This window comes from Carlito syrichta, unplaced genomic scaffold (genome assembly GCF_000164805.1).
Source record: "Carlito syrichta isolate Samal-C Ts95f unplaced genomic scaffold, Tarsius_syrichta-2.0.1 Scaffold309206, whole genome shotgun sequence".
Taxonomy (NCBI): Eukaryota; Metazoa; Chordata; class Mammalia; order Primates; family Tarsiidae; genus Carlito; species Carlito syrichta.
In genome coordinates this window covers 219,310-246,934 of record NW_007253302.1, presented here as the reverse complement: position 1 = coordinate 246,934, position 27,625 = coordinate 219,310, and the positions used below count along the sequence as shown (strand labels likewise).

Genomic DNA, 27,625 nt, shown 5'->3' with positions numbered 1-27,625 from the left:
GAGACATTCACTGATCAGCTTATTAGGGATCCCTTATACATGATGTCACTTTTCTCTTGCTGCTTTCGTTTTTATCTTTCAGTTGTTTTCTTTTGAGTTGTAGTCTCACTGTAGCCCAGGCTGGAGTGCAGTGGCACATTCACGGCCATTGCAGCCTCGATGTGGGCTGGGCTCAGGCAATCCTTCCACCTCAGCCTTGCAATTAGCCCAAACTACAAACCCGTGTACCACCACGCCCAGCTAATTATTTATTTATTTATTTATTTATTTAATTTATTTTTAACTTTTAAAAAATTTTTATTGTAAAGATGTGGGGTACAATTCAGGTTTTTATTTACTGTAGAGACAAGGTCTCGCCAAGTTGCCCAGGCTGGTCTTGAACCCCCGGGCTTGGCAATCCTCTTGCCTAGGCCTCCCAAAGTGCTGGGATTACAGGCTTGAGCCTTTGTGCCCAGTCTCAATTGTTTTCTTATAATGTGCCTTGTATGAGCCTCATTGAGTTTACCCTAGTTGGAGTTTGCTGAGTTTCTTGTCTTTGTATATTTGTATTATCCCTCAAAGTTGAGAAGTTTTTGGCCATTATTTCTTCACATAAGCTCTCTGTCTCTTTCTATGTAAAGTTCGGAGTGGGGGTGGTGCCACAGCCTTGTTTTCCCCCTCAAACTTCCAGTGCTACTTTTTTTCTTCTGTGCATTTCTATTATGTATATGACAAAATTTTAAAAATCCTTGGAACAGCAAATTTAAGGAAGGACAAGGATGCTGGGAGCTTAGGGGAAAACAATGAAATTGAAAATGTTGAGAAAGGAATGAAAGCATTTTAGTAAGAAACTTGAAAATGGTTCATGAACCGACTCTTTGGGGGCTTGGGAAGATAATGCCAGATATCATCCTTACTGAGCTCTTATTTTAACAACAACAAAAATAATAAAGAAGAAGATCGTTTGAAGAACTACACCCAGTGACTTTGGAGATCATCAGCAGCTCTTTGGTCTCAAGGCCAAATACTTGTCAAAATTATTGAGAAACTTCAAAAGTCTTTTATTTGTGAGGGTCATGTCTATCAGTATTTATCATATTAGAAATAAAAACTGAGAAAATGTTTAAATATTTAATTAATTAAAAAATAAACCTATTATATGTTAACATAAAAACTTTTTTTCCCTAGAAAGCTAACTAAACCTAAAAAATGATGAGAAGAGTAATAGCATTGTTTATACATTTTTGCAAAGCTTTTTAGCTTCTTGTTTAATAAAAGACAGCTGGATCCTCATATCTACAGCTGCACTGCATTTGTTGCATGATGTTCTTTTGGTTGACGTATGAGGAAAGAGAAAGATTTGGCCTCACACAGATATGTATTTGAAAAAGGGGGTAGTATTTGAATAACCTTTTCAAATAATTATGGATATCTTTGATACTATACCACAATTCAACAAGTTTCAGTGTCTTCAAAGTTAGTTGTAATATAGAATATGGAGCCATATCAGTGGACTTTTCACACTCTGTTACATTAGCATCCATTGGCCTCCCTTGCACATTGAATGAATCTTTACCCATATACGATTTTGAAACATCATTCATTGATCATTTGGAAAATACAGACGGGTTCACTGAGTTATGCATATCTTCCAAATGTTTACTTATTTCATTATATAGAAACTTAAAAATCACATTTGTTAGTATCACCATCCTTCTCATCAGAAAAGTTCCTAAGTATTGGTGCAATATCAAGATTACATGAACGTTATAAGCTTTCCAAAATTCTAATTTTTACCAGAAAGTTTGGCTTTTATCATCTGCAACAAATATCAGTTGATTTCCTTTAAGTAATAAACTAACTTTATTAATTTGGAGAAAATGTCTGCTAAATATATAAGTATGAATAACCTTAACTTGTGTGCCGGTTTTTTCAAATAAAAATGTTGCTCCATGAGGGGAAAAGGTAGCTTTGGTATGCAAAAGTGCCCTATGTATATTTCCCATTTTTTCATTTAGAATTTTTTAAAATGTGTATTTAGTGGTCAAGATTTAATAAAATTAGTAACTTGTATCGATTCATCAAGAGTAGACATTCTGTCTTAAAACTTTTATTTTATTTTTTTCAGATTTAAGGGGTACATGTGCAGGTTTATTACACAGGTATAAGCATGATGGTGAGGCTTGGGCTTCTATTGAGCCCATCACCCAGGTGGTGGATGTGGTACCAGTGGGAACTTTTTCAACCCTTGCCTTTCTCCCTCCCTCTCCGCTTTAGGAGTACCCTAGTGTCTGTTGTCCCATCCTTGTGCCTGTGTGTATACAATGTTTAGCTTCAGCTTTTTAGGAAAAACATGTGATACTCAGTTTTCTGCTTCTGTGATCATTCACTCAGAGTGATGGTCTCTAGCTTCATCCATGTTGCTGCAAAGGACTTTTTTTTAATGGCTGCCTAGTATTCCTTGGTGTATGCATACCACATTCTCTTTATTAATCCACTGTGGATGGACATCTAGGTTGGCTCCATGTTTTTGCTGTTGTTATTAATGCTGCAATAAACATATACATGCAGATGTCTTTTTGATAGATTGATTTGTAAGAGTCAACATTCTTAAGTGCAGCTGACTTTTTTTCCCCCACTATGAATTTGTGAAGGTAAAGAATACAGTGGGTAACAACTAGTACAGTTTGGTATACCAGCAATTTTACCTGCCATTGACTTTTTAACGTTATTACAGATGTCAACACAACAAGAAAAGTAAATAACATTTTGATAGTCTAAAGGTAGCTTTGATCTTACTGTTCTCCCACAAGTAGTCTTAGAGAACTCCAGGGCCTACAGACCACACTTTGAGAACCACTGATTCAATATGTTCTCAAGGATTTTCCAGGACCAGGTACGGTAGCACGTGCCTGTAATCCTAGCACTTTGGGAGGCCAAGGTGGAATGATTGCTTGAGGCCAGGAGTTCGAGACCAGTCTGGACAACATAGTGAGATCCCATCTCTTTAAAAGAAAAACAAAACCTGGCATAGTCACACATGCCTATAGTCTTAGCTTCTTGGGAAACTGAGGTGGGAGGATCTCTTGAGCCAGGAGTTTGATGTTACAGTGAACTGTGATCACACCACTGTACTGCAGCCTGGGCAACAGAGGGATGCCTTGTCTCTTTAAAAAAAGAGAGAGAGATTTTTCTGTTGTCCTATATTGTGGTCTATTCTCTCAGGACAGCTTGTTCCCAGGAGACATCTGTTCCTGCATCTGTTATTCAAACCAGGAGCAAGAGAATAATCTGAGTTTACCCAAGAAGACTAGAGACTCTCTCTTTAATTCTCTATTTAGCCTGGAACTTTGCTTTTCCTTCTCACAAGGCATTCTTCCCTCTGTGGTGTTGTCTAGTACTGTGCCTTCAACTATAGCCCGTTTTCCTGATGACTCCTTGACCTAGTCCTCTAGTCCTAAGCTCTCCCCCACTCCAGTACTCTATTTTAACTTCTCTGCAGATTTTCTCTTAGTTATCCTAAGAATACTTCGAGTCAACAGTGCTTAAATTTGAAATAATCATGTCTTCCAATTAATCTGTCTTGGAAAAAAATATATATATATAAATAAAAACAAAAAGCAAATGTGTACCCTCTTCTGCATTCTACTTTATGTATTCATGATACTATCAGCCATTAATTTTAGACTTCTCGGGCACTCCTCACATCCAATAAATTATCCAGTCCTAGAATTTTACACCCAAATGGACCCTGCTTGTCTCTTCCTTCTTATACTTGCTGTGTTTGGGCCTTCAACATATTTCATCAGGGCAATTAAATTGCCTTCAGTCTCTTTACCTGCCAATCTTGTTCACACTACTGCCAACAATTGTCTTTCTGAACATTGATTACACTATTAACTACAAATCTAAATCACTAGTCCTATGCTTAGAGAGAGTCTTTTTACTTAATGTGTCACTGATATATTTCTGAAAGTAAAGTTGTCTACCCAGTGTAAAATAACACTGAACAGCTGGACTCGGTGGCTCAGCCTGTAATCCCTCACTTTGGGAGACTGAGGTGAGTGGATTGCTTGATCCCGCGGGTTCGAGACCTGCCTGGGCAACCTGGCGAGACCTCATCTCTACAATAAATCAAAAAAATTAGCTGGGCGTGGTAGCACGCTCCTGTAGTTCCAGCTACTTGGAAGGCTGAGGCGGAAGGATTGCCAGAGCCCAGCAGGTCAGGGCTGCGGTGGCCGGCAGCGGCCACTGTACTCCAGTCTGGGTGACAGAGACTCCAACTCAAAAAATAATAATAATAATAAAATAAAATAACACTGAATATTCCTCCAGAAGTCCTGTCTCTGTTAATAGCATCACTGTCTACTCAGTTAGTTGTCTGAGCAGAGACCGGAGTCGTCTTAGGATGCATCCCTGCTCTTTCATCCCTGAGCTGCTGGGACATTGCAGAGGCTTACCAATTGACTGCTGAAAAGTTAATAAATAATTTGCCTCAAACCAGCTACATTGTCATATAAGATTTTGAATTGAGTAGAAACAAACAAGATTAGAGATAGGTTGTTACAATTAAGATACAAATGCTTGAGTTCAACTGTCTGAATTTATTCATAAGCTTGTTGGTTCCGTAAGTTTTCTTAGTCTCAGTTCCCTAAACTGTAAAATGAGGTTAATAATGATACTTCATGGGTTTGTTGTGTAGAATAAATGAGATAATGTATGTTAAAGTATTTGCTGTGTTTCTTATCTCAGTAAATGTTAGCTGCTGGTATTATTATTATTATTATTTTTTGAATTGGAGTCTCACTCTGTCACCCAGACTGGAGTGCAGTGGCATGCTCTTGGCTACCGTAGCCTCGATGTGCTGGGGATCTATCTGCTGGGCTCCGGTGATCCTTCTGCCTCAGCCTTCCAAGTAGTTGGAACTACAGGCATGCGTTACCACGCCCAGCTGATTTTTGATTTATTGTAGAGACAAGGTCTTGCCAAGTTGCCCAGACGGGTTCCCTGCAGGCTCAGGCAATCCACTCGCCTCGGCCTCCCAAAGTGCTGGGATTATAGACTGAGCCACCAAGCCCTGCTATTATTTCTACTTTTTAGTTTAATGGTTTCCAAATGCAGACTGCTACTTGTAATATCCTCTTCGTCAGGTTCCAGGTCAGATAGGATAATGTAGAGAGAGAAGAGTATGTATATATGTGTGTGTGTGTGTGTGTGTGTGTGTGTGTCCAACTTTCTTTCCTGGAAAGGTTTCTTTCGGTCTAAGATTGAGTTATTTATTTTTGGTTTATAAACTACTTTTGTTTGTGAAATGAAAGATTGACTTTTTTTTGTTAGTTCTTATGGTTAAGCTGGTAAATCTGTGTTTATTCCCCTGTATATGTTTATATGTATAGATGTAGGTTTGTTTTGTTTTTATTCCCCTGTATATGTTTATATGTATAGGTGTAGGTTTGTTTGTTTCTAGTTACATAAATTGTTTTCCTACATTGTCTTCTCAAATGTCATTACATGCAACATAAAAATTTCAGTTATACTTTGGGAGGCCAAGGTGGAAGAATTGCTTGGACCAGGAGGTCAAGACAAGCCTAGGCAACATAGGAAGATCTCATCTCTACAAAAAAAAATCAAAAAATTAGTCAGGCGTAGTGGCACGCACCTGTAGTCCCAGCTACTGGAAAGGCTAAGGTGGGAGAATTGCTTGAGCCCAGAAGTTCCAGGCTGCAGTGAGTAGTGATTGTGCCATCATACTCCATCCTGTACAACAGAATGAGAGCCTGACTCAAAAAAAGACATTAAAAATAAAAACACTTTCAATTATGAGGACATGGAGAAGGTAAATAATTTGTAGGTCAGTGGTTTCTAAATATCCATTAAACTTTACATGGGAAAAACAGAAACGTATGCAGGTTTTTAATGTATTTATTGAGTTTGTTTGTTCATAAAATCCCAACATCTGGAAATCATTGAGACTCAGACAAGTGACAAACACAAGACGTTTGTCCACCTCATTCCTACCCCTGCACCCTTATTATTTTCTTCCACAAGGAAAAATGTAGTGTTTAACCAGTGAAAGATTGATTCCACAGAACAGGGGAATTGTAAACTTCCAAAATAGTAAAGACATAAAAGTAAATTTTTATTCTTAAAAGCTAACTTATATTCTCCTCTACCTCTAAAATATAGTTGTTATGATAGAGATAGAAGGATATCAACTTTTTTTTTTAATACTTTATCTCACATTAGGGTCTTGTTAGCATATCTACTATTCTGGTGGATAGACACATTGCAGACTAAGAAAGAAAACTAAGGAAAGCAGATTCAGATTCCTACATGTACTTTATTTTGACTTATAAAAATTATTTTTTCACTTTATGATAAATGGGATTAGCCCAGGTGCCAGAAAGTTTTTTTGTGTGGAATATTTTACTAACTCCTGACTGAGAAAATGCTGAATCTTCCCAACTATAAATTAAAGCTTTATAACAGCTTCAGAATGTTGAAGGGAGCTCATGATCTCACCAGAGAATCTTTGACTCCAGTGAGTATAAAATACTAGGTAGGTTTTTTTATAGGCAGTGACAAAAGCCTAGACATATAGATGTTAATATATTTAACTAGGCTCAACCTCTACTTTCTTTCATGTTTCTTTGCTAATTTTCACCATTTCCAAAAACCACAGGTCTAAGGCCTCTTAATTTTTTAATGGGAACCGGGCGAGCTGACTCACGCCTGTAATCCCAGCACTTTGGGAAGCAGAGGTGAGAGGATTGCCTGAGCTCAGGGGTTCGAAACCAGCCTGGGCAACTTGGCGAGACCTCATCTCTAAAATAAATTTTAAAATTAGCCAGGTGTGGTGGTGCACACCTGTAGTTCCAGTTAGAAGGCTGAGGCAGAAGGATCGCCTGAGCCTAGCTGGTCGAGGCTACAGTGACAGTGGGTGTGCCACTGTACTCCAGCCTGGGCGATAAAGTGAGACTCCAACTAAAAAAAAAAAAATTTTTTTTAATGGAACGTGTGCATGGGTAGGTGTGAATTTATATGTAGTCATGCATTGCTTAACAATGGGGGTACATTCTGAGAAATGCAAAGTCAGGTGATTTCATCATCACGTGAACATCATAAAGTGTACTTATACAAACCTAGATGGTGTATCCTATTACACACCTAGGCTATGTAAATATAGCCTATTAGTCCTATGCTACAAACCTGTACAGCATGTTACTATACTCAATACTGTAGGCAATTGTAACATAATTGATAACTTGTGTATCTAAACATAGAAAAGGTATGGTAAAAATACAGTATAAATGATACTACCCTAATAGGATACTTACCATGAATGAAGCTTACAAGACTGGAAATTGCACTGGATGAGTCAGTGAGTGACTAGTGAGTGGATGGGAAGGCCTAGCACATTGCTATATATATACTGCTGTAGACTTTATAAACACTTTATTCTTAGATTGCATTACATTTATAAAAAACATTTTTAATTTTTCAAATAATAAACCTTAGCCTACGATAACTTTTTTATTATATAAAACTTTAACCAGGCTTGTTGGCTCAGCCTGTAATCCCGTGCCTTTGGGAGGCTGAGGTGAGTGGATTGCTTGAGTCCGCGGGTTCGAGACCCACCTGAGCAGCGAGACCTCATCTCTACAATAAATCAAAAAATCAGCCGGGCGTGGTAGCGCATTCCTGTAATTCTGGCTACTTGGAAGGCTGAGGCGGAAGGATCGCCGGAGCCCAGCAGGTCGGGGCTGCGGTGGCCGGGAGCGGCCACTGCACTCCAGTCTGGGTGACAGAGTGAGACTCCAACTCAAAAAAATAATAATAATAATAATAATTTTTTTTTAATTGAATTAGAGTCTCTGTTGCCCAGGCTAGAGTGCGGTAGCACGCTCACGGCCATCACAGCCTTGACCTGCTAAGCTCAGGCAATCCTTCTACCACGCCCAGCTAATTTTTTGATTTATTGTAGAGACGAGGCCATGTCAAGTTCCCCAGGCTGGTCTCAAACCCCTGGGCTCAGGTAATCCTCTTGCCTCCACCTCCCAAAGGGCTGGGATTACAGGCATGAGCCACTGTACCCGGCTGACATTTTAATTTTTTAAAAAACTTTTTGACTCTTAAAGTAATATTTAGCTTAAAACACAAACACATTGTACAGCTGTACAAAATATGTCTTTATAAGCTTTTCTCTATTTTCAAATTTTTTCTTTTTTTGGGGGTTTACTTTTTAATTTAAAGCTAAGATGCAAACACACACATTAGCCTAGGCCTGTACAGGTCAGGAGCATCCCTACTACTGTCTCCCACTTCTAAATCTTGTCCCTCTGGAAGGTCTTTAGGGGCAGTAACAGGCAGGGAGTTGTCATCGCCTATGTTAACAATGCCTCTGGAATACCTTCTGAAAGACCTACCTGAGGCTGTTTTACACCTAACTTTTTTTGTAAGTAGATGGAGTACACTCTAAAATAAGGATAAAAATAATAGTATAGTAAGTTTGTAAACCAGTAACATGGTCATTTATTTTCATTTTTAAATACAGGATGAACATTCCAAGTCTGAAAAATCTGAAATTTGACATGTTCCAATGAGTATATTTGCTCCATATAATACAAATTTCAAAAATCTGAAATCCAAAACGCTTCTTCCATTTTCTTTCAGATAAGAGATACTCAACCTATATTATGTACTGTATATAATAGTCACATAATACTGTATGTACTGTACAGTGTGCATACACCACGTACAATACTGTATACAACACTGTGCTGTCTTGTATATAATACTGTACTGTACTTATACTTTTATATGACTAGCAACACGGTTTGTTTATACCAGCATCACCACAAACACGTGTGATTTGTTGTGCTGTGGACATTATGATCCCTACAAAGTCACCAGATGATAGGAATTTTTTAGATCCATTATAATCTTATAGATGGTCTGTTGTTGACAAAAATGTTATATGGTGCTTAACTGTACACTTGTGTAGTATGTCTGTCTTCCTCTTTCCCTACCTACTTTCCATCCACAAGTAAAAGAAAGTGAAACCTTTTTTGTAAAGCCTTCTTTTCCTCTTCCACATAAACCAAGGAGTTACTGCTTCTTTGCTCTCTTGGAACTTTTATATGTGCTGTATAGCAGTTGTGTGCATGTATGTCACTTAGTGAAACCATGAATTCCTTGAAAGTAGGCATGTGTCTTATTCCTCTTTAAACCTCCAATACCTGACCTTGAATATAGTAGATGCTTAGTAAATGTTAGTGAATGCATGGGTGAGTGAGTAAGTGAATGAAGGAATTAGAGGCCAGCTTGGGAAAAGGGATCCCTTATTGATGGCCACGTTGTATTATTCATAGGTGTCTCTTAAAATTTTTTTTTTTTTTTGTGAGATTGAGATTGATTATCGTATATCAGAATGGGTCATGGAGGAAATGAAAGGTTTCTTCCTCCTGCCAAGATTCTCTGTTAGATAGCTGTTCTTTAGGGAATTTTTATTGTGTACCTTAAAACTGGTTTTCCTTATTTCTTGTTATTTAGCTGGTCGAGCTAAGAAACGTTAAGGTATCTGTTTGAAGGATCCTTAAAAGATGGTTTCTGACCCCTTTCTCTCTCAATATTTTCAGCAGATATGAATGTTTCCTTTTGCCAGACCTTGCTAGGCCTTGAGGATACAATAGTGAACAAAACAAAGTTCCTGTCTTCACGGAGCTTATAGATAGGCAATAAACAAACATATGTCAAGTATTGATAAGTGCTGTGATTAAATTATAGTAAGAGGGTAAAAAGTCATGCCTAAATGGTTTTATCATTCACATCTTCACCAAAAAAAGCATGCCATCATAGCATGATCCCAATACTTAAGAAAAAAATATCAGGAAAAAAGGCTATTGAAGAATTATGCTAAAATATTGGTAAGGGTTATTTCTGATATTGATATTGATATTTATGGATGATTTTTAAATTATGTTTTTATATATTTTTCTGAAGTGTTTCTTACCTTTATTATTGGGGAGGAGGAGGTGCTAATGAGGTCACATTTGCATTTAAAACCTGGTTCTGCTGGCTCATAGCTGTGTATATCAAGAAGAGGAAAGCTACCAGCATTGTTTCTCTGCAAGTATTTCTGGGACTCCTTCCCAGTAGGTGTCTTACATGTCATCTGAACAAATTCAGTTCTGCGATTCTTTCCGGTTTCTGGACAGGCCTCTGCTTCATTCATATTAATCACAGTCAACACCTGAGAAAGTCCTTGCCAAAGTCTCTTTTTTTTTTTTTTTTGTCAAAGTTGTACTTTGTCGTACAGGTTGAGTACAGTGGCACACATGACAGCCTTGACATCCTGGGCTCAGGAGATCCTTCTACCTCAGCCTCCTGAGTAGCTAGTACTACAGGTACATGTCACTACACATAGTTAATTTTTTCTTTTTTTGTAGAGACAAGGTTTTGCTATGTTGACCAGGCTGGTCTTGAACTCCTGGGCTCAAGCAGTCCTCCTGCCTCATCCCCTCAAAGTGTTGGGATTACAGGTGCGAGCCTACGCCCAGCTTTGCCAAAGTCTTAATTCCCCAATTTGGGCAAAAGTTATTGCCATTCATCTAAGGTACATATTCTTCATATAGAAATTATTTTTGTTGTTGTTGTTATAACAAGATGTTTTAGGAAAGAAAGAGGCAAAACAAAACAAAAAAAAGAAATTTTGTGTTTTTTATTAATTTCATTCACAGTATACACTTCACAGTATGAGTCAAACCTGACCTAACTGGGTGCTATTGCACACATACTGTAACTTCCTATAAAGGCTCTGGAATAAGGGCAGAAAAGAAGGCAGGAAGCAAAATTTTAAGTCCCTCCTATAAAATGAGTTCAACTCCTTTTCTCTTGTCACCAATTAGGAGAGCATCTTCACCCTGCTCAGACGGTACCTCAGCTGCTACCTCAGCTGCTACAGCATCAGCAATAACAGACCAGGGAAAGAGAAAGAAGGGAAAGCCTGAAACAGTCCCCAGCTAGGGCCCAGACTAGGAACTTGGCAGATATGTGATAATGGAAAAGAGTCTTTTACAGCTTAAGCTGTTGCATTTCCTGTAACTCTGGACTTCTCTATATCCTATTTGGGTTCAGAGTTGCTGGTGTATTCAGAGGTAGAAACAACATCTCATGCCTGTGGAACATTGGTTAAGTCATGCTTTTGTAGCTACTGTTCCTTCTGCCCTGGTAGCCCAGTTTCTCTTCCCACGTCCATCTACTTGGCAGACCCCATTTCCTATTCAAAAGTCCAGTATAAGACTATTTCGTTGTTGCCTGTTCACTTGTCTTTCACTAGACTTTTCAATAAACTGTATCTTCTTATTTTCTCAAAATTTGTGTATGTACAACAAATGTTTTTGACTGTTCATTCTTCTTTGGATAAGACTTATTCCCTGTTTTCAAGGATCATACTGTCTAATAAGTGTCATTATCAATCCCAGATAACCATGATACAACCTAGAATGCAGTTCCACTGAGAAGAAAGAAATCCTTTTTTGCTGTGGGAATTAGCAACACTTAGGTTACTTCAGGCTTTGTGGATGAGGGGGCATTTGAAATGGGCCTTGAAGGATGAATGTGCAGTGTAACATTGATTTTATTAGCGTTTTGTACTTCTTGATGTCTTTATTAGAATAATTTAAGTACATAGGAACTGTATTATTTGGCATGCATTTCAGAGACTTAAACACTTTAAGTTTCACTTGTTTTTTATCTTGAATCATTCATCATTTGATTTATACAAAGGAATATATCTTGTGGGGTTTTAGTGTACTTTCTGCCTTTGTGGAAATCAGTCATAAATTCAGGAATTAATATTTGAGATATTTGTGTATCTGAATGTTACAGACCAAAAAAGGACATGAAATGTGATGTCTTTCTGTCCTGTTGCATGGGTTTTCTTTATTTCTTTTAGCCACAGACCCCTTTGCTTCTGTTTTCGGAAATGAATCATTTGGAGATGGATTTGCTGACTTCAGCACATTGTCAAAGGTAATCACAAAAACTAATGGGAAGGAAAAAATATACTGTGTTTCCACCAAAGGAGGTGGAATCCTCTGTTCAATTACATAACCCTCTCACAAAGTTGGAACTTGATTTTTATAAGTCAAGTCACAGAAAATGTTGATTTCAGATAGAAATGAAAGATAAGATGTGGTTAAAGTAGACATGTTTCTATATATAGATATGTTGATGGTATAGGTAATTATAATTTTCTGTTGACAGGTTTGCTCAACAATTTTATTTTTAGAGTCTTCTTTTTAGCATGTTTCTTCCAGTTGAATTACATTTTTCCCCTATTGGTTGTCTGGGTCAGTAACTATAAAATCTGGGCATTTATTCTATCTTGTCTGTATTGATTACTTGATTCTGTGTTCTGAGATTATTAGAGTCAGTATTGAGATAATTAATACACAAAGCCCAGCATAATGTTCACTACTTATTTTCCAGTGTAGCTCTAGAGACAGATTAGGGTGTATGTCAAAATGTCCATAACATTGGTTCTCAAATGAGGGTTATTTTGCCCCCAAAGGAACATCTGGCAATGTCTAGAGATGTTTTTGGTGTTCACAACTGGGTGGGGGATGTTACTCACATCTAGTGGATAGAGGTCAGGGATGCTGTTAAACATCTACAAGCCAGCCGGGTGGGGTGGCTTATGCCTCAGCACTTTGGGAGGCAGAGGCAAGAGGATTGCCTGAGCTCGGGGGTTCAAGACCAGCCTGGACAACTTGGCAAGACCTCGTCTCTACAATATATCAAAAAAATTAGCTGGGCCTGGTGGCACATGCTTGGCCGTGTATAAACATTTTTTTTTTTTAAACAAAGGTCAGCAATGAGGATCCTTTTAGTTCAACTACATCGAGCTCTGTCAGCAGTGTGGTCACTACAAAAATTGCGTTTGAGGACTCATCAGTAAAAAGTGAAGATGTACCCCCAGCACTGCCACCAAAGATTGGAACTCCAACAAGACCCTGCCCACCACCACCTGGTATGAGAGTTGGTACCTTTCCTCAGTCAACTCAATCAAGATGCCTTTTCTTTTTCTGAGTAGTTTTGTGTGGACCATATTCATGTATTTTTATATGAAAGGCCTTAAACAAAACAAGCCAAACTTATGGCAGAAGCTTGCTGCTGTCTTTTGTTCTGACCTCAATACAGAATTACCCTCATGTACCTTAGAGGCCAACATTCATTTATAATTTTTAGGAACTGTCTTTCTGTCAAGAGTTTTTTTTTTTTTTCTTAATCATTTCAGAGAGGCAATAAATGGAAAAAGGAAAGTGTCGATAAAACCTCTTGCTTTTTGGAAGCTCATTGATTATCATTTGAACAGCAGTTTCCTGCACTTTGGTGTTTTAATTATAATTTCTATAAAAGATGATTAATTCCAAGTCCTCTTCATTTTCTGCAAGATGTAAAGTCTTCCTTAATCCTTTAATTTGAGAATATATGGCCTCTTTGATATCCAGAATTCAACAATACAGTGGTTTACAGAGCATTGCTTTTCTTGAAGGAAAATAGGATTCTAACTCACTTAAAAGACTTCTTTATTTTATAATAGTGATTTTTTGGGGGGTGCCAGATCAAATTCTTAATAGCTTTATTTTTATTTGTTTGGTATGTGTTTATGTGTATGTTTAGTACTATATAATGGAAGAATTTGTTTTGTTTTTAATGAAGATAATAAATTTCAGAATGAGTGACTTAAAAGATGATTCCCTGAGCAGTTGTAGTGCTGTTAGGGTGTTATGTGAGAAAACATTTGGTTCATTTTTGAAAAATCAATATTGTTAATTGGGAAATTTTTCTTTTTTTGAGTCGGAGTCTCACTCTGTCCCCCAGACTAGAGTGCAGTGGCCGCTCCCAGCCACCACAGCCTCGACCTGCTGGGCTCCAGCGATACTTCCGCCTCAGCCTTCCCAGTAGCTGGAACTACAGGCATGCGCTACCACGCCCGGCTAATTGTTTGATTTATTGTAGAGATGAGGTCTCACTGCCCAGGCGGGTCTCGAACCTGCAGGCTCAGGCAATCCACTCACCTCAGCCTCCTAAAGGCGCAGGATTACAGACTGAGCCACAAAGCCCGGCTCTGGTATTTCTTAGGTAATTTTTTTCTTCTTTGACTTAAAGGATTGCATATGCAATTGTTAATATTCAGTTATCTGTTGATAAATCAGGTAAATGAGCTAAATGATTTCTGTCTTGTAAGGAGAAGTAGTCTACATCCTTTATTGCTAAAGGTACGATTGTTAGAATTTTTTTTAATAGTTGTTCATGTGCACATTGAATTTTTTCACCTGCATGATGCCAATAGTGAGGCTATTTTTTAAGTCTTCAGTAAAATAGTATACTAATGCCTTTATTAAATCTAAAAATCTTTAGCAAAGTGAGTGTATCATCATATAAAGATCAAGGGAAAAAAACAGTGGTTTGTTGGAAAGAGCACTGGCCTGGGAGCCTAGAGATCTGGGTTCTAATTCTGGATATTCCCTCACTACCTCTGTAATCTTTGTTTGTTTGGTGTTGGAATCTCATTCTGTTGCCCAGGCTGGAGTGCAGTGGCACAATCATGGCTACTGCACCTTCAACCTGCTGGGCTCAGGTGATCCTTCTGCCTCAACCTTGCACCATGCTGGCTAATTTTTTTATTTACTGTAGAGATGAGGTCATGCCATGTTGCCCAGGCTGGTCTCAAATCCCTGGGCTCTGACAGTCCACTCGCCTTGGCTAGGATTATAGGCATGAACCACTGTGCCCAGTCTTGTAATCTTAAGTGTATAATTTCTTATATCTGTGCCTCAACTGCCTCAGATGGTGGCAGTAATTCTAATTTTGCCTACCTTCACAGCATTATTGGGAGGATCCATTGAGATATGAGATATGAGCATCTTTGGTAAACAGCTACAGTGATGGGCTCTGATATGATTGTTACTACCAGCTTAATGCATTTTAGAAAAAAAAATCCTTGAAGATATTTTAACCTCTATTCTTATTATATTTTCTTCTAAGTTTAAATAAGACTTTAGAATTAGAAAACTTGTTTCCAGTCTGACCAGTGTAGTGAGATCCCATCTCTACCAAAAATTTAGAAATTAGCTGTGAGGAGTGATACATACCTGTAGTCCCAACTACTCAGGAGCTAAGACAGGAAGCTCACTTGTGACGAGGAGTTCAAGGCTTCGGTGAGCTATGATCACACCACTGCACTCCAGCCGGGGCAACAAAGTGAGATGCTGTCTCCAAAAAAATAAAACAAAATTAGAGAACTTGTTTTTGAAAATGGTAATGGAGCTCATCATGGTGACTCATGCCTGTAATCCCAACATTTTGGGAGACTGAGGTGGGAGAATCGCCTGAGACCAGGAGTTCTAGACCAGTCTGGGCAACATAGTGAGATCTCATCTCTATAAAAAATACAAAAACTAGCTGGGTGTAGTGGCATGTCCCTGTAGTCCCAGCTACTCTGGAGGCTGAGGCTGAAGGATCTCTTGACCCCAGGTAGTCAAGGCTGCCACTGCACTCCAGCCTGGGTTGACAAAGTGAGACCCTGTCTCAAAAAAAAGAAAATGGTAATGAATCTGTGAGTGAATAACAACTGAATTCTGTTGTTTGGTCAAAGGTTAGTTTATTTTGACCACAAAGATTGAGACCCTGGGTTGCAAAACATCATTTATACTACATTTGAAATATTGTAATGACAATTAGCCAGGCATGGTGGTACACATCTGTAGTTCCAGTTACTCAGGAGGCTGAGTCAGAAGGATCACTTGATCCTAGGAGTTCAAGCCTGTACTCCAGTCTGAGCAACAGAGTGAGAGTGAGACCCCAACTCAAAAAAAAAAAAAAAAGAAGAAAAATATTGTAATGGCAAAAAGCAAGCAGGGTTTTTACTGAGTTAATTTTTAATTTTATGCTCCTGGGTATAGATCCAGAGAAGAATGTTGCCATTTTTCAAAGGCCATCTACCTTTACTGCCTCTAGTGGAACTGTATAAGTATCAGGCTGAGAGTTATAACAACAGAGGCCATTTCTGTCTCTATTTGTTGTTATTCTCCTGTTTAATCCATTCCTCCCTTTCTTCTTGGAAATATGCTGCTCTGGGAGATAAAAAAAGATTTAATCTCTGAACTAAAATATGATTCCTGGTCTATCCTCTCTTTTTTTATCTTTTTCTCCCATCTAGCTGCACATAGCTGGAATGTATTTGAGAGATTATATGTGGCAAATTTGAGGACAGATTATTGCTGTGGCTATCTAAGACAATATTAGAATGAGTATCCATCCTCTGCTTTTAGTTCTTTAATGCTTTCGGTATATGTGTTCTTGTGTGCTTGTGTTTGCTATATTTACCAGATGAGTTAATTGTAATAATTTTGATCCAGGGAAAAGACCCATCAACAAATTGGATTCTTCTGATCCCTTTAAACTGAATGATCCATTTCAGCCTTTCCCAGGCAAAGATAGCCCCAAAGAGAAAGATCCTGATATGTTTTGTGATCCATTTACTACTTCTACTACTACCACTACCAATAAAGAGGCTGACCCAAGCAATTTTGCTAACTTCAGTGCTGTAAGTACTGTGAATGGGCTGTTTGGGGAAACTTTTTCCAATTACAGTTTAAAGAGTTTTCAAAGGTTACTTTGGAAGTCTACCACATTTGCATCATTTTAACTAAATTTACCAACATACTAAAAAATATCTTTCATTCTTCCCCCAAGCAAAACCTTCTGTTTGATTCTGTTTTAATGGTTCTACAGTTGTTCCATTGCACAAAAGATTTTAGTAGTCTTAGTTCTTGTGATATACACAAGTTGTTTTTTAAACCCTCCTATGAGTCTTGGTATTATAAATATAGGCAAAATTCTGACAGTTATTCTTTTGCAGATGGTTATGATGATGGTGATTTAACGGACCATTAGAGAGTCATTACGTCTGCCTTAGATGAATAATACCAGTAGTGGGCTTGTATATTTGTAACAGTGCAGTGTGTGTCTCAAATAAGAGTATTGGGTATACTAAGCAAGAAGTGAACTAAATCTTTTATTTTTATTTTTTTTTTTGGAGTTGGAGTCTCACTCTGTACCGAGGCTGGAGTGCAGTGGCACGCTTACAGCCACTGCAGCCTCGACCTGCTGGGCTCAGGTGATCCTTCTGCCTTAGCCTTCCAAGTAACTGGAACTGTTACAGGTGGGCCAACCATGCCTGGCTAATTTTTTTTATTTATTGTAGAGATGAGGTCTCACCAAGTTGCCCAGACTGGTCTTAAACCCCTGGGCTCAAGCAATCGTCTTGCCTCTGCTTCCCAAAGTGCAGGGATTACAGGCGTGAGCCAATGTGTCTGGCCCAAATCATTTTTTTCAAAAAGCATTTTGAAGACTTTGGACGTCTTTGAGAACTTTCAGACCCAGTCTAAATAAAATCTTGACACTGGTAATCATAAAGTATTATAAAGTTTTAATGATTTGTAGAGACCAGTCAGCAACTATTATTTGAAAGTTAGGGCCAGGGATTCTTTGAATAGAAAGTAAAACTCTTTATTTACTAAACTTATTTGGTTGCTTTTTAAAAATGTAAATGTCAGTTTTAGGAAATAAATTATTATCAAGATCTAAACAATCTTTAATTATATGCTGGGCTCTAATTCACTTGCTTCCTGTGCTTTTTACTCTGCATTCTCAGAGCTGACTGAAATAGGAAGGCCATTGAAAATGATAGGAGGGTGCTATGATAACAGCATAAGAGGAGCCTATGTAAGGTCACAGAAATGGGGCAGTCTGCCATGGAGATGTCACTCTGGAGGGACACAAAGCAATGGCATGTATTCTATCATTATTCAAATAAAAACAGGTTATTTTATTTTTTAATAGAATTCTTAGAGTAGGTAACAAAGTTTAATTTTCTTAGATTTTTTTTCCAGGCAAAATGACCTTCGTTATCACTGCCCATTCTATCACTGACATTCTTCCACTTACCATGTTATCTCTTTGGAATGATTTTGGAAGTAGGAAGTCTTGTGGCCAGGTGACTCTGGCCAGCCTGTCTAATGTTTCCCTCCTCAGGGTTGTAGCATTGGACCATTCAACCGGTTGCTTTTTCCCTGTAACTGTTTCTAGTTAGAAAGGAGGGAGGCAAGAATCTGCATACAACTAAGGCAGCTTTTGGATCTGTACTGTAAGTTCCAGTGGCCTCTCCTGAATGTATAGGAGCAAAATAGGGATATATATTTTGAATATTGTAAAGATGGAGTATCAGAGTTATGTTAACTTTCATTAGATGAAATTTGATTTGACATAAGCAGAAAATCAAGAATTGGCCTTCTTAGGTGATCATAATTCTCATAGTATAAAACAACCCTTTGGCAATCTGTGGCATTTAATATCTTAAATATGGTTTTAGCAGGTCAAAACCTGGTTGGAGCTGGGCCTGGTGGTGCTCACCTGTAATCCCAGCAGGTGAGGTGGAAGGATTGCTTGAGTTGGAGACTAGCCTGGGCAACATAGTTTTTTCATCTGCAAAAAATGTAAAGGAAAATTAGCCAGGTGTGGTGGTGTGTGCCTGTAGTCCTAGCTACTCGAGAGGCTGAGATGGGAGAATTACTTGAGCCTAGGAGTTTGAAGCTGCATTTTTTCACCACTGTGCTCCAGCCTGTCTGAGCAAGAGACCGTCTCAAACAAAAACAAAAACACCTGACTGGAATGAGACTTGAACAATAGCCAAGGCATTTTGCTGTAGAATCTCGATATAGTATAATAAGAAGCAGCTTATAATAAGAACATCTTTCTTTTTTTATTGCAAAAGATTTGTTAAGTATTATAAATTTCTAAGTTTTGTTTAATTCTCTAGGGAAAAAAAGCTGCCATTTTCAGACAGTTTCTTTTATCCCAGTTAATCCCTTTTATGGGATTCCTCTATGTGACAAGACTTTAAACCAAGTAGAACTTTTTATTTATTATTTGCCAAGGTTGCTGTTTCTCCAACCTAATGATTACCAGTGTCAAGGTTTTATTTAGTCTGGTCTGAAAGTTCTCATAGCTGACAAAATCTTCAAAATGCTTTTTTTTTTTTTTAATTTTCTCCTGGCCTCCATGTGTCAAAATCCTTTTTGAAAAAAATGGCTTGTTTCACATCATGCTTAGTATACCCAATACTCTTATATGTAGCAAAATCAGCTTTTTTTCTTTCTTTTTCTTGGCATCATAGTTTTTCTATACCTGATGGACTAGGATGAGGTAGAAAATCATTAGAGAGATTAAGTCAAAAATGATTTCTCATGGGAGGATACTTACTAAAGTTGAAGTAGTAAATGTTTTACATTAGATCAAAAAGGATTGCCCTCTTCTGTTTTTAAATTTCCTAATTCACCAAATCATTTCTACTTTTTTTTTTTTCAATAGCCTCAGGGGCTACAAATAGTTTTTGGTTACTTGGACGCATTGAAGAGTGATGAAGTCTGGGCTTTCAGTGTCCCCTCCCCTCACTTGTGTATTTCTACATTTTTAAAGTAATGTTTTTAATGTTTAGTTTGATATATTTCTATCTATAAACTGAATAATTTAAAAAATTAAACTACAGTTTAATAGCTGGTTAAAACTAAGCATGTTTTCAGAAAAAACAAATTAACAAGTAACAAGACTATTTCCAGAGTCTTTTGGGTGAAAAAATCAGTTAATTCCCTTTTGTAAAAACTGTTTCCTTCTTTTTGTTTGTTTTACTCATTCATTTATTAATTTGTTCATTCATTTGATCTTTTAAATGGCAGTATCCCTCTGAAGAAGATATGATTGAGTGGGCCAAGAGGGAAAGTGAGAGAGAGGAAGAGCAGAGGCTTGCCCGGCTGAATCAGCAAGAGCAAGAAGATTTAGAACTGGCCATTGCACTCAGCAAGTCTGAGATCTCAGAAGCATGAGGAATTCTCTTGTCCTCTTTCAACAATACAGTACTCTTCTTTCTGAATAATGAAGCTATTTACGGTGTGTATCAAAACTACCTGTGAGCATGGGAATACAAAAAGTTTGAGATTCCTGTAAATGTGACAAAATTCTAGGTGTGTGTGCTTTTTTTTTTTTTAAACTTCATTTCAGATTTGTCATTTTTTTTTCTTGTAAAAGCTATAACCCAGTCAGACAACATCGCCTAGGGCCCTCTTCTGGTGTATATTTACTGTGAGCTTTTGCCTGCCTATGCTACTTTTACTTATAAAGCTAAAGCACCCAAGAAACTTCTGCCTTCTGGAATATAGAGAAATAGTTTCACCCTGTGCTACTCTTGTTCTGTAGTTATTCTGATGATAGCCAGTGGACTTCTTAAAGTTTGCGGTGTTCCTCTCTGATTGCTTGAGGAAGGGTAAGGGAAAGAAAATCCTATTTATTTTATGATTGGTGCAAATTGGCTAGTTGAAAGAACATTTTCATATTTCCTTAAAGTAAAAGTACTGTTTAATTTGGTTTTTAGAGACAAGGAAAAATATTTTGCACAGTTTGACTCCGCTATTGAAAAAGCGATGCTTTGTTGAACCATTATAGCTTCAGATTTGCTCCTGTCCTAAATAAAAATGCTAAAGCTTCATGTGTGAAATAAATTTTTTAAAAAATTACTCTGGATTTAAAGAATTTTAGATCAACAGATACCTCTCCATATGTTTACTAATTATAAAATCAGTTCATTTTAAGTGCTAGATAATGGAGAAAATTTATTACCTAAAATAAACCCACCAGTATAAGGTAAGCAAAAATCTTAACACGGTAGCTGTTCTGCCTTTGCTGCGGCCCTGTCCTTTCTGGTTCTTCATAGCTTTATTTTTATACTTTTGCAGAAGAAATTTTAGTAAGCTAGAACTGGAAGGTACTTTAATTTTTCATATTTTTTTGTTTTCTTTAATGAAGACTCAGTTACTTGAAATGTAAAAACCTTACTGAATTCAAATGAGAAAAATAACATGTATTATGTGTTGCTTTTTGTCCATCTTTGTGGTTTAAATTAGTTTATTTACTACATGTTTTTCACCTATAAAATTGGCAAGATAGCAAAGAAAATTCTTGCTTTCTTAACTGGAAGAGAAGAGACTTGCTAAATTATCAGAACTCTTCATGTGTTAAAACACCATCTCCTATAAAACTGACCTAGCAGACAAGCTGAATTTGAAATAGATTACGAAGCAGGCTGTAACTTCTAGAGTAATCTTAATTTTTTTTAACACAAGTTAGATGACGTATTGAATACCAAGATAAAGAAAAATGCACCTAAAAACTAATTAGAGTTCTCTGGATTACCAAGTCAAGGTAGTATTGATCTATATGTATCAGAGTAACTTATTGCCTCGCCTATAATTAAATTCCAAAATATACAATTCATTTCATCTTGAAATGGTGCTTTTTTTTTTTCCTTTGTACACAATTGGACTGCTCCAATTTAAAATAAACCACTTTCTTGCACTGCTAACTTTTTCTATCTTTGTAAATAGAAACATTTCAGCATAAAAGTCATACATAAGAAGCAAGGGCTGAATCATTATAAGGCTTTAATTTTTATAAACTAATCAATTGACCTAAGGATTGACTACAAAAGTTTATTGAGAAGGTAGTGTTGAGAGTTGTGATAGATGGTTTTTTCTTTTTTTTCTTCCCCCATTACTCTTTAGAAAAAAGGTAAGTTGACTTTGAACAACTTTCTTTTGCACTGGGAAAATGAACACAATGTTTGAAATGCTTTTGAAATATTTTTTTTAATTAAAACACTCTGGAAAATATTAAATATCTGTAACTTATAAACACCAATTTTTGATGTAATAAGTGTATCCTAATCTTATGTATGTTTAACTGGAGTATATAGATTCTTATCTTTTGTTAAAATATGTATACTCAGTGGACCAATATAATATTAAAGTATGTACATATTATATAAATATATATCTATATCTTCATGCTCACTTGTGTAGGATGAATGTCTTAGAGTATTTTGTGATATTTTATGTTGTTGACTGTGGCTCCAGGGCCTGTGCTTGAAAAGGACATAGAGGTATTGCTGAGAGCTCAGTGGCACTACTTAAAACGTTTTAACCATCTTCTACATACTGGTTCAGATTTATTTAAGCTCTCATTATAGAATTTTCTCTTGCATTTCAAACTTCTAAATTGTAGCCTGTAATTATAAGAACAATAAACTTTAAGTAATAATAAAGCATACTATCCATATATCCAACTTGTAGTGGAGTTTTGCATGGTTTTCTGATTATGTCCACGCTGTGTCCAAGGGGCAGGTATATCATCAGCAGAGATTAGTGTGTGGAAAGTGTTTGGTCAGTACCTGGTATAGAATAAATGGTGTCAACTTTTGTTTTTAGTTATCATGTCCTGTTTTTATGAAAGTTGGGAAATGGATGTATATAGAGACAGTACCTGAAACGTGCATGGCTTTATATATATGTATTGTCAAATAAGGATTTGTGACATGGTCTGTTGGAAGGCAGTGTGATCTAATACAGTCATGCAGTCCTGGAACTGAATCTCTTTTCTGCCATTTTTGAGAATGTAACATAAAGATGATTAGAGGAAGTTATTTAACCTCTTTGGGTATTTTAAGTGTTATATCATAATACTTAGCTCACGAGATTTTTCTAACAGATTTAAGTTTGGCAGCTTTTTAGTATTATTTATTTTAAATAAACAACTTCAGCCATAATACTGTTAATAGGAAAGATAATTATTGGTTGTTGAATGCACATTATAAATGAAACACTCTACTATTCTATGTAAGTATTCTCATTTCTTGTTTAATCTTCATAACAGACCTAAGTAGTAGGTACTATTGTTATCCCCTGTTTTAAAAATGGAGAAACTGAGGTGCAAAAAGTTAAAATAATGTGCTTCAGGTCATCCAGCTAAAAAGTAGATAAGTCAGAAATTGAACCCTGATCTCTCTGATTCTAAACACAATGCTCCTTCCAGTTTACCATGCTTTGTTTCATTTTGTGTGAAAAAAGAAAATTTGCTAGCTGGGCTCGATGGCTCAGCCTGTAATCCCACACCTTTGGGAGGCTGAGGTGAGTGGATTGCCTGAACCCGCGGGTTCAAGACCCGCCTGGGTAGGCGAGACCTCATCTCTACAATAAATCAAAAAATTAGCCGGGCATGGTAGCGCACGCCTGTAATTCCGGCTACTCGGAAGGCTGAGGCGGAAGGATCGCTGGAGCCCAGCAGGTCGAGGCTGCGGTGGCTGGGAGCGGCCACTGCACTCCAGTCTGGGTGACAGAGTGAGACTCCAACTCTTAAAAAAAAAAAAAAAAAAAGAAAGAAAAAGAAAATTTGCTTATAGGAAATGATGTGGTAGGAACTGGACATGATAAATAAGAAAAATAAATAACATGTATTAAGCCCCAGGCATGACCCTAAGTGCTTTACATATATTAATGTATTTAATCTTTAGAATAGTAACCCTAAAAGGTATAGCTACTGTTATCATCTCCATTTTACAGGAAAGGTACCCAAACTAAGCAACAGTTATGCAACTGTAAGTGGCAGAGCTGGAATTTGAACCCAGGAGACTGGCTCAAGAGTCTTAACCACCATTCTCCTGTTAGAGGTGACAAGTCTGAGGAGAAATATCAAAAGAAAATAATCCATATAACCTCTGTTCTTAAGGATGAATGGAATAAACCTACTATGCTGCACATGGCATCTTATGGACCATTTTCCAATTCATTCTCCTGTTTAGCTCTTATGAGGGCTTAGAACAGTTTCTGACTCACGAAAGCACTCAATCATTGTTAGTCGTTAATATTACCCTAAGTGCTAATTAAATATATGGAGGAAATGGCCAGTTTTGCTTTTTTTTTTGAGTCAGAGTCTCACTCTGTCACCCAGGCTGGAGTGCAGTGGCACAATCATAGCTACCATAGCCTCGACCTGCTGGGCTCAGCACATTCTTCTGCCTCAGGCCTCCCAAGTAGCTGACACACACCACCATGCCTGGCTAATTTTTTTTGTTTACTGTAGAGACAAGGTCTTTCCATGTTGCCCAGGCTGGTCTCGAACTCCTGGGCCCAGACAATCCTTTCGCCTCCATCTCCCAAAGTGCTGGAATTACAGGTATGAGCCACCACGCCCAGTCCAGCCCATCCTTGCTTTTTATTAAAGAAATATAAAATGAAATACCACAAGGATAGCAAAAATGAAAAAATCATTTATCAGTGCTGATGAGGCTCTGGAAAGAGTGCAGAAAAGGGAAGCAGAGAGTAAGTTTTGAAGAGTTTGAAGTAGCTCAGTGTAACTAGAGTTCTAGGCTTGTGTGTAAAAGAGTGAGGTGTTCGTGCCTGCAAGATTGCTTTATGAGAAAACCAGATGAGGCAGGGAGAGCAGGTGGAAGGTTGTTGTAGTTACGCAGGTGAGATGGTAAGAACTTAAAATGTGTTTGTGACTGAGACCTGAGAGAAGAGGGTCGATTTGAGAAAGATTTAGGAGAATTAGCTGGGCATAGTAGCTTACATCTGTAATCCCAGAACTTTGGGAGGCAGAGGCAAGAGGATTGTCTGAACTCTGGGGTTTGAGACCATCCTGAGCAATATGGCGAGACTTCGTCTCTATAATTAAAAAAAAAAAAATCATCTGGGTGTGGTGGTACGTGCCTGTGGTTCCAGCTACTTGGAAGACTGAGGTGGAAGGATTGCCTGAGCCCAGCGGGTCAAGGCTGTGATGGCCGTGAGCATGCTGCTTGCACTCCAGCATGGGTGACAGAGTGAGACTCTGACTAAAAAAAAAAAAAAAAAAAAAGATTTAGGAGAATTAACAGGCCTTAGGGACTGATTTGTTCTAGGGGGTGAGAGGAAAGCAGTAGTTCTCAATATTTAGCAAGCATCAGGATCAGCTGGGGGGCTTGTTAAAATATAGATTGCTGCACCCTACCCTCCAGTTTCCAATTCAGTAGATGTAGAGTTGGACCTAAGAATTTGCATTTCTAGCAAGTTCCCAGGCGATGGTGAGGTTGCTGGCTCCGAGACCTCACTGAGATCCACTGAAGTAGATGATAACTTCTGAGTCTCTTCGTTCTCCTGCACATTTTATTAAATCCACTCATTTAGTGTGAAGTGCTGTTGTACCTTGCCATTCTGTATTGGTCTACAGATTCTGCTTCTTAATGTAAAGTACCTACAATCGTTCTTGTGGATGGACAGCTTTAAATAATAATAATAATTGCATGTGACCAGTACTATTTGAAGCACGTTATATATACTAGTTACTCTTCATAACAATCCTTTAAATTAGGTACTGTTACTCCCAGTTTACAGATGAGGAGGCTGAGGTACCAAGATACTAAATAATTTGCCCAAGATCACAGCTAAAAAGTGCCAGAACTAGGATCCAAACCCAGGCAGTCTGGCTTCAAATCTATGTTTAATCATTCTGTTCTGAAAAAAGTTTACATTAAAATACTTTTTTTTTTGTTACGCATGGATTTACAATGTACTTCTTACTGACAGAAAGCTCTGTATTGGCTGAGTTTTGAAAGTACACAGTGAGGGAGTCATTATTGCACTGACCTTTGCTACACCTGTTGTGTGCTGAGCCAGCAACAGAAAGGACTAATATGGCAGCTTTTCCATTACTGGTGCAGTAGATAGACATTTCCTTACATTTCATTTTACCATGTTGCTTACTGAGGATTACCATAGGAGCGCTGGAACACCCAGAGGAGGGGGAGAATAGTCCTAGCTGAGGGACTGGAAATGCTTCCCAGAGGAGGTGTCCCCAGGACACCGTATTCCATTCTTCACTCACACTAGTAAAAGCATACATGTGACTGCTGAAATTTTTCTTAAAGCACAGCACTCACAAGGCCACAGTCTTTGGTGTTAGGGCTCTGCTGACTGGGAAGGGCCAACAGGCAGTCTCTTAGGAGGCTTCGTTTCCATGGCATTCATTGCTTTAGTGAATTTAGCCCGGTTCAAGGTCTGATCTTCAAGTTTAGAAACCTGATTTTCATCAATAAAACAAGAGACAAGCTCTCATTAAGCATGTTCAGAGGGACTGATATAGAGACCTAGTAAAAATAAAGTTGCCACAGGACGTTGGAGTGCCTGCAGTTGGTTGACTGCGACTCCCTGTCCCTTGGTGCTTGGATGCTTTCTGCCTCCGAGGTGCCTCTGGATCTCTGCAGCCAGGGCTGCCTGGGTACCTCTGATGGACATGTTTTGTAGATTAATATGTTTAATCAGGTTACAGTCTGGTTTGGCTGGTTGGGTAGCTATCATCTCTCTTTGGAGTGACTTTGAATATCTTTGCTTTGATCTACTGTATGTAAATTTTTCAGTATGTTAATGAACATCACTTTTAAAAATCATGAAATAGAATTTGTTGCTGGATATGTGTTGGGTTACAAGATAAAATGTTGGAAAGCTACTGATTTTTTAAAATTTCTTTTCAAGTAAATGCAGGTCCTGATGTTAATATATGCAGGTGAATGGTGTAGAAGATTGTCTCATGAGGAGGAGGGGTCTTTCTATAGAAAGACCTTACCCATTTTTCTTGCCCACCCCACTAGGTGTATGGAATGTGTTCAGCTGCCCAAGACCTAAGGACTGAGTTTTAGCCTCCCTCTGCTTTTTTTTCCCCCCTCTGGAGTCAGAACTTGAAAGGACTGAGTTATTTGTGAGGAAGGGAAGTAGGGAAAAGTAACTGACACAGAGAATCTTCTCTGAACCTGGCACTGGGGCTCTTAACATATATTATTTAATCCTCACAATATGAGGGGGACCCAAAAAAACTGGAATTATCTTTTGGAGGGTGGGCTCCTTGTAGTACACTCGGAATTTGTTCCTGTGGATCAGTCAACCAAGTGTTTATCTGGAAGTTTAGAGAAGGTAGTGTCACGATTTGAAGAAGAAATGTCTGGAGTTGTGGCAAATAGGAGACTAGTTCGTCTACCATGACAACACACCTGCCCACACCACGCTGAATGGTCAGCGGTTTTTGACCTAGACTGGCATGACCCCCGTGCCCCACCCTCCCCTTGCACATGATTTTGCCCTAAGTGACTTTGTTTCGCCAGATGATAATCCTCAAAGGGAAACATTTTGCCAATGTGGAAGAAGTGAAACAAAAAACGGCAGAAGGACTAAAAAGGCATCAAATTTGACAAGTTTAAAAACGACTTTGCACAGTGGAAAAAGCATCTCAGGCCAGGCACTGTGGCTCAAGCATTTTTGGGAGACTGAGTTAAGAGGATTGCCTGAGCCCAGGGATTCAAGAGCAGCCTGAGCAACTTGGTGAGACCTTGTCTCTACAATTAAAAAAAAAAAAGGCTGGGCATGGTAGCTCGTGCCTATAGTTCCAGTTACTTGGAAGGCTGAGGCCTGAGCCCAGCATGTTGAGGCTGCAGTAGCCGTGAGCATGCCACTGCACTCCAACTCTTAAAAAAAGTAAAAGCATCTCGATGGGTGCATCAAACAGAGAGTACTTTGACAGTGACTTAAATGTATACATGTAAGAATAACTACACAATGTTTTATAATTAAATTCTGGGGGTTTTTTTGGGTCCCCGCTCATTCTTAGAGGGTATGAAGTATAGAGACAGAAGCAACTTGGCTAAGATCCTTCAACGTAAGAAAGG

General features: G+C 38.1%; 1 protein-coding gene across 8 annotated transcripts in view; it reads left to right on the top strand.

Annotated features, from left to right (window-relative positions):
* EPS15 (epidermal growth factor receptor pathway substrate 15) overlaps positions 1-22,222 on the top strand; it is a 164,409-nt gene extending 142,187 nt beyond the window's left edge. For 6 of the 8 annotated variants that reach the window (XM_008066985.1, XM_008066983.1, XM_008066981.1 and 3 more), the window contains 4 exons: positions 11,936-12,012; positions 12,850-13,012; positions 16,407-16,594; positions 19,785-22,222. In XM_008066985.1, coding sequence (XP_008065176.1) covers positions 11,936-12,012; positions 12,850-13,012; positions 16,407-16,594; positions 19,785-19,931 — 575 coding nt within the window. In that variant the 3' untranslated portion in view covers positions 19,932-22,222. Of the gene's footprint in view, positions 1-11,935; positions 12,013-12,849; positions 13,013-16,406; positions 16,595-17,704; positions 17,809-19,784 lie in introns of those variants that run through there. The other 2 variants (XM_008066984.2, XM_008066986.1) reach the window with 2 other exon arrangements.
* The last annotated feature ends 5,403 nt before the right edge of the window (positions 22,223-27,625 follow it).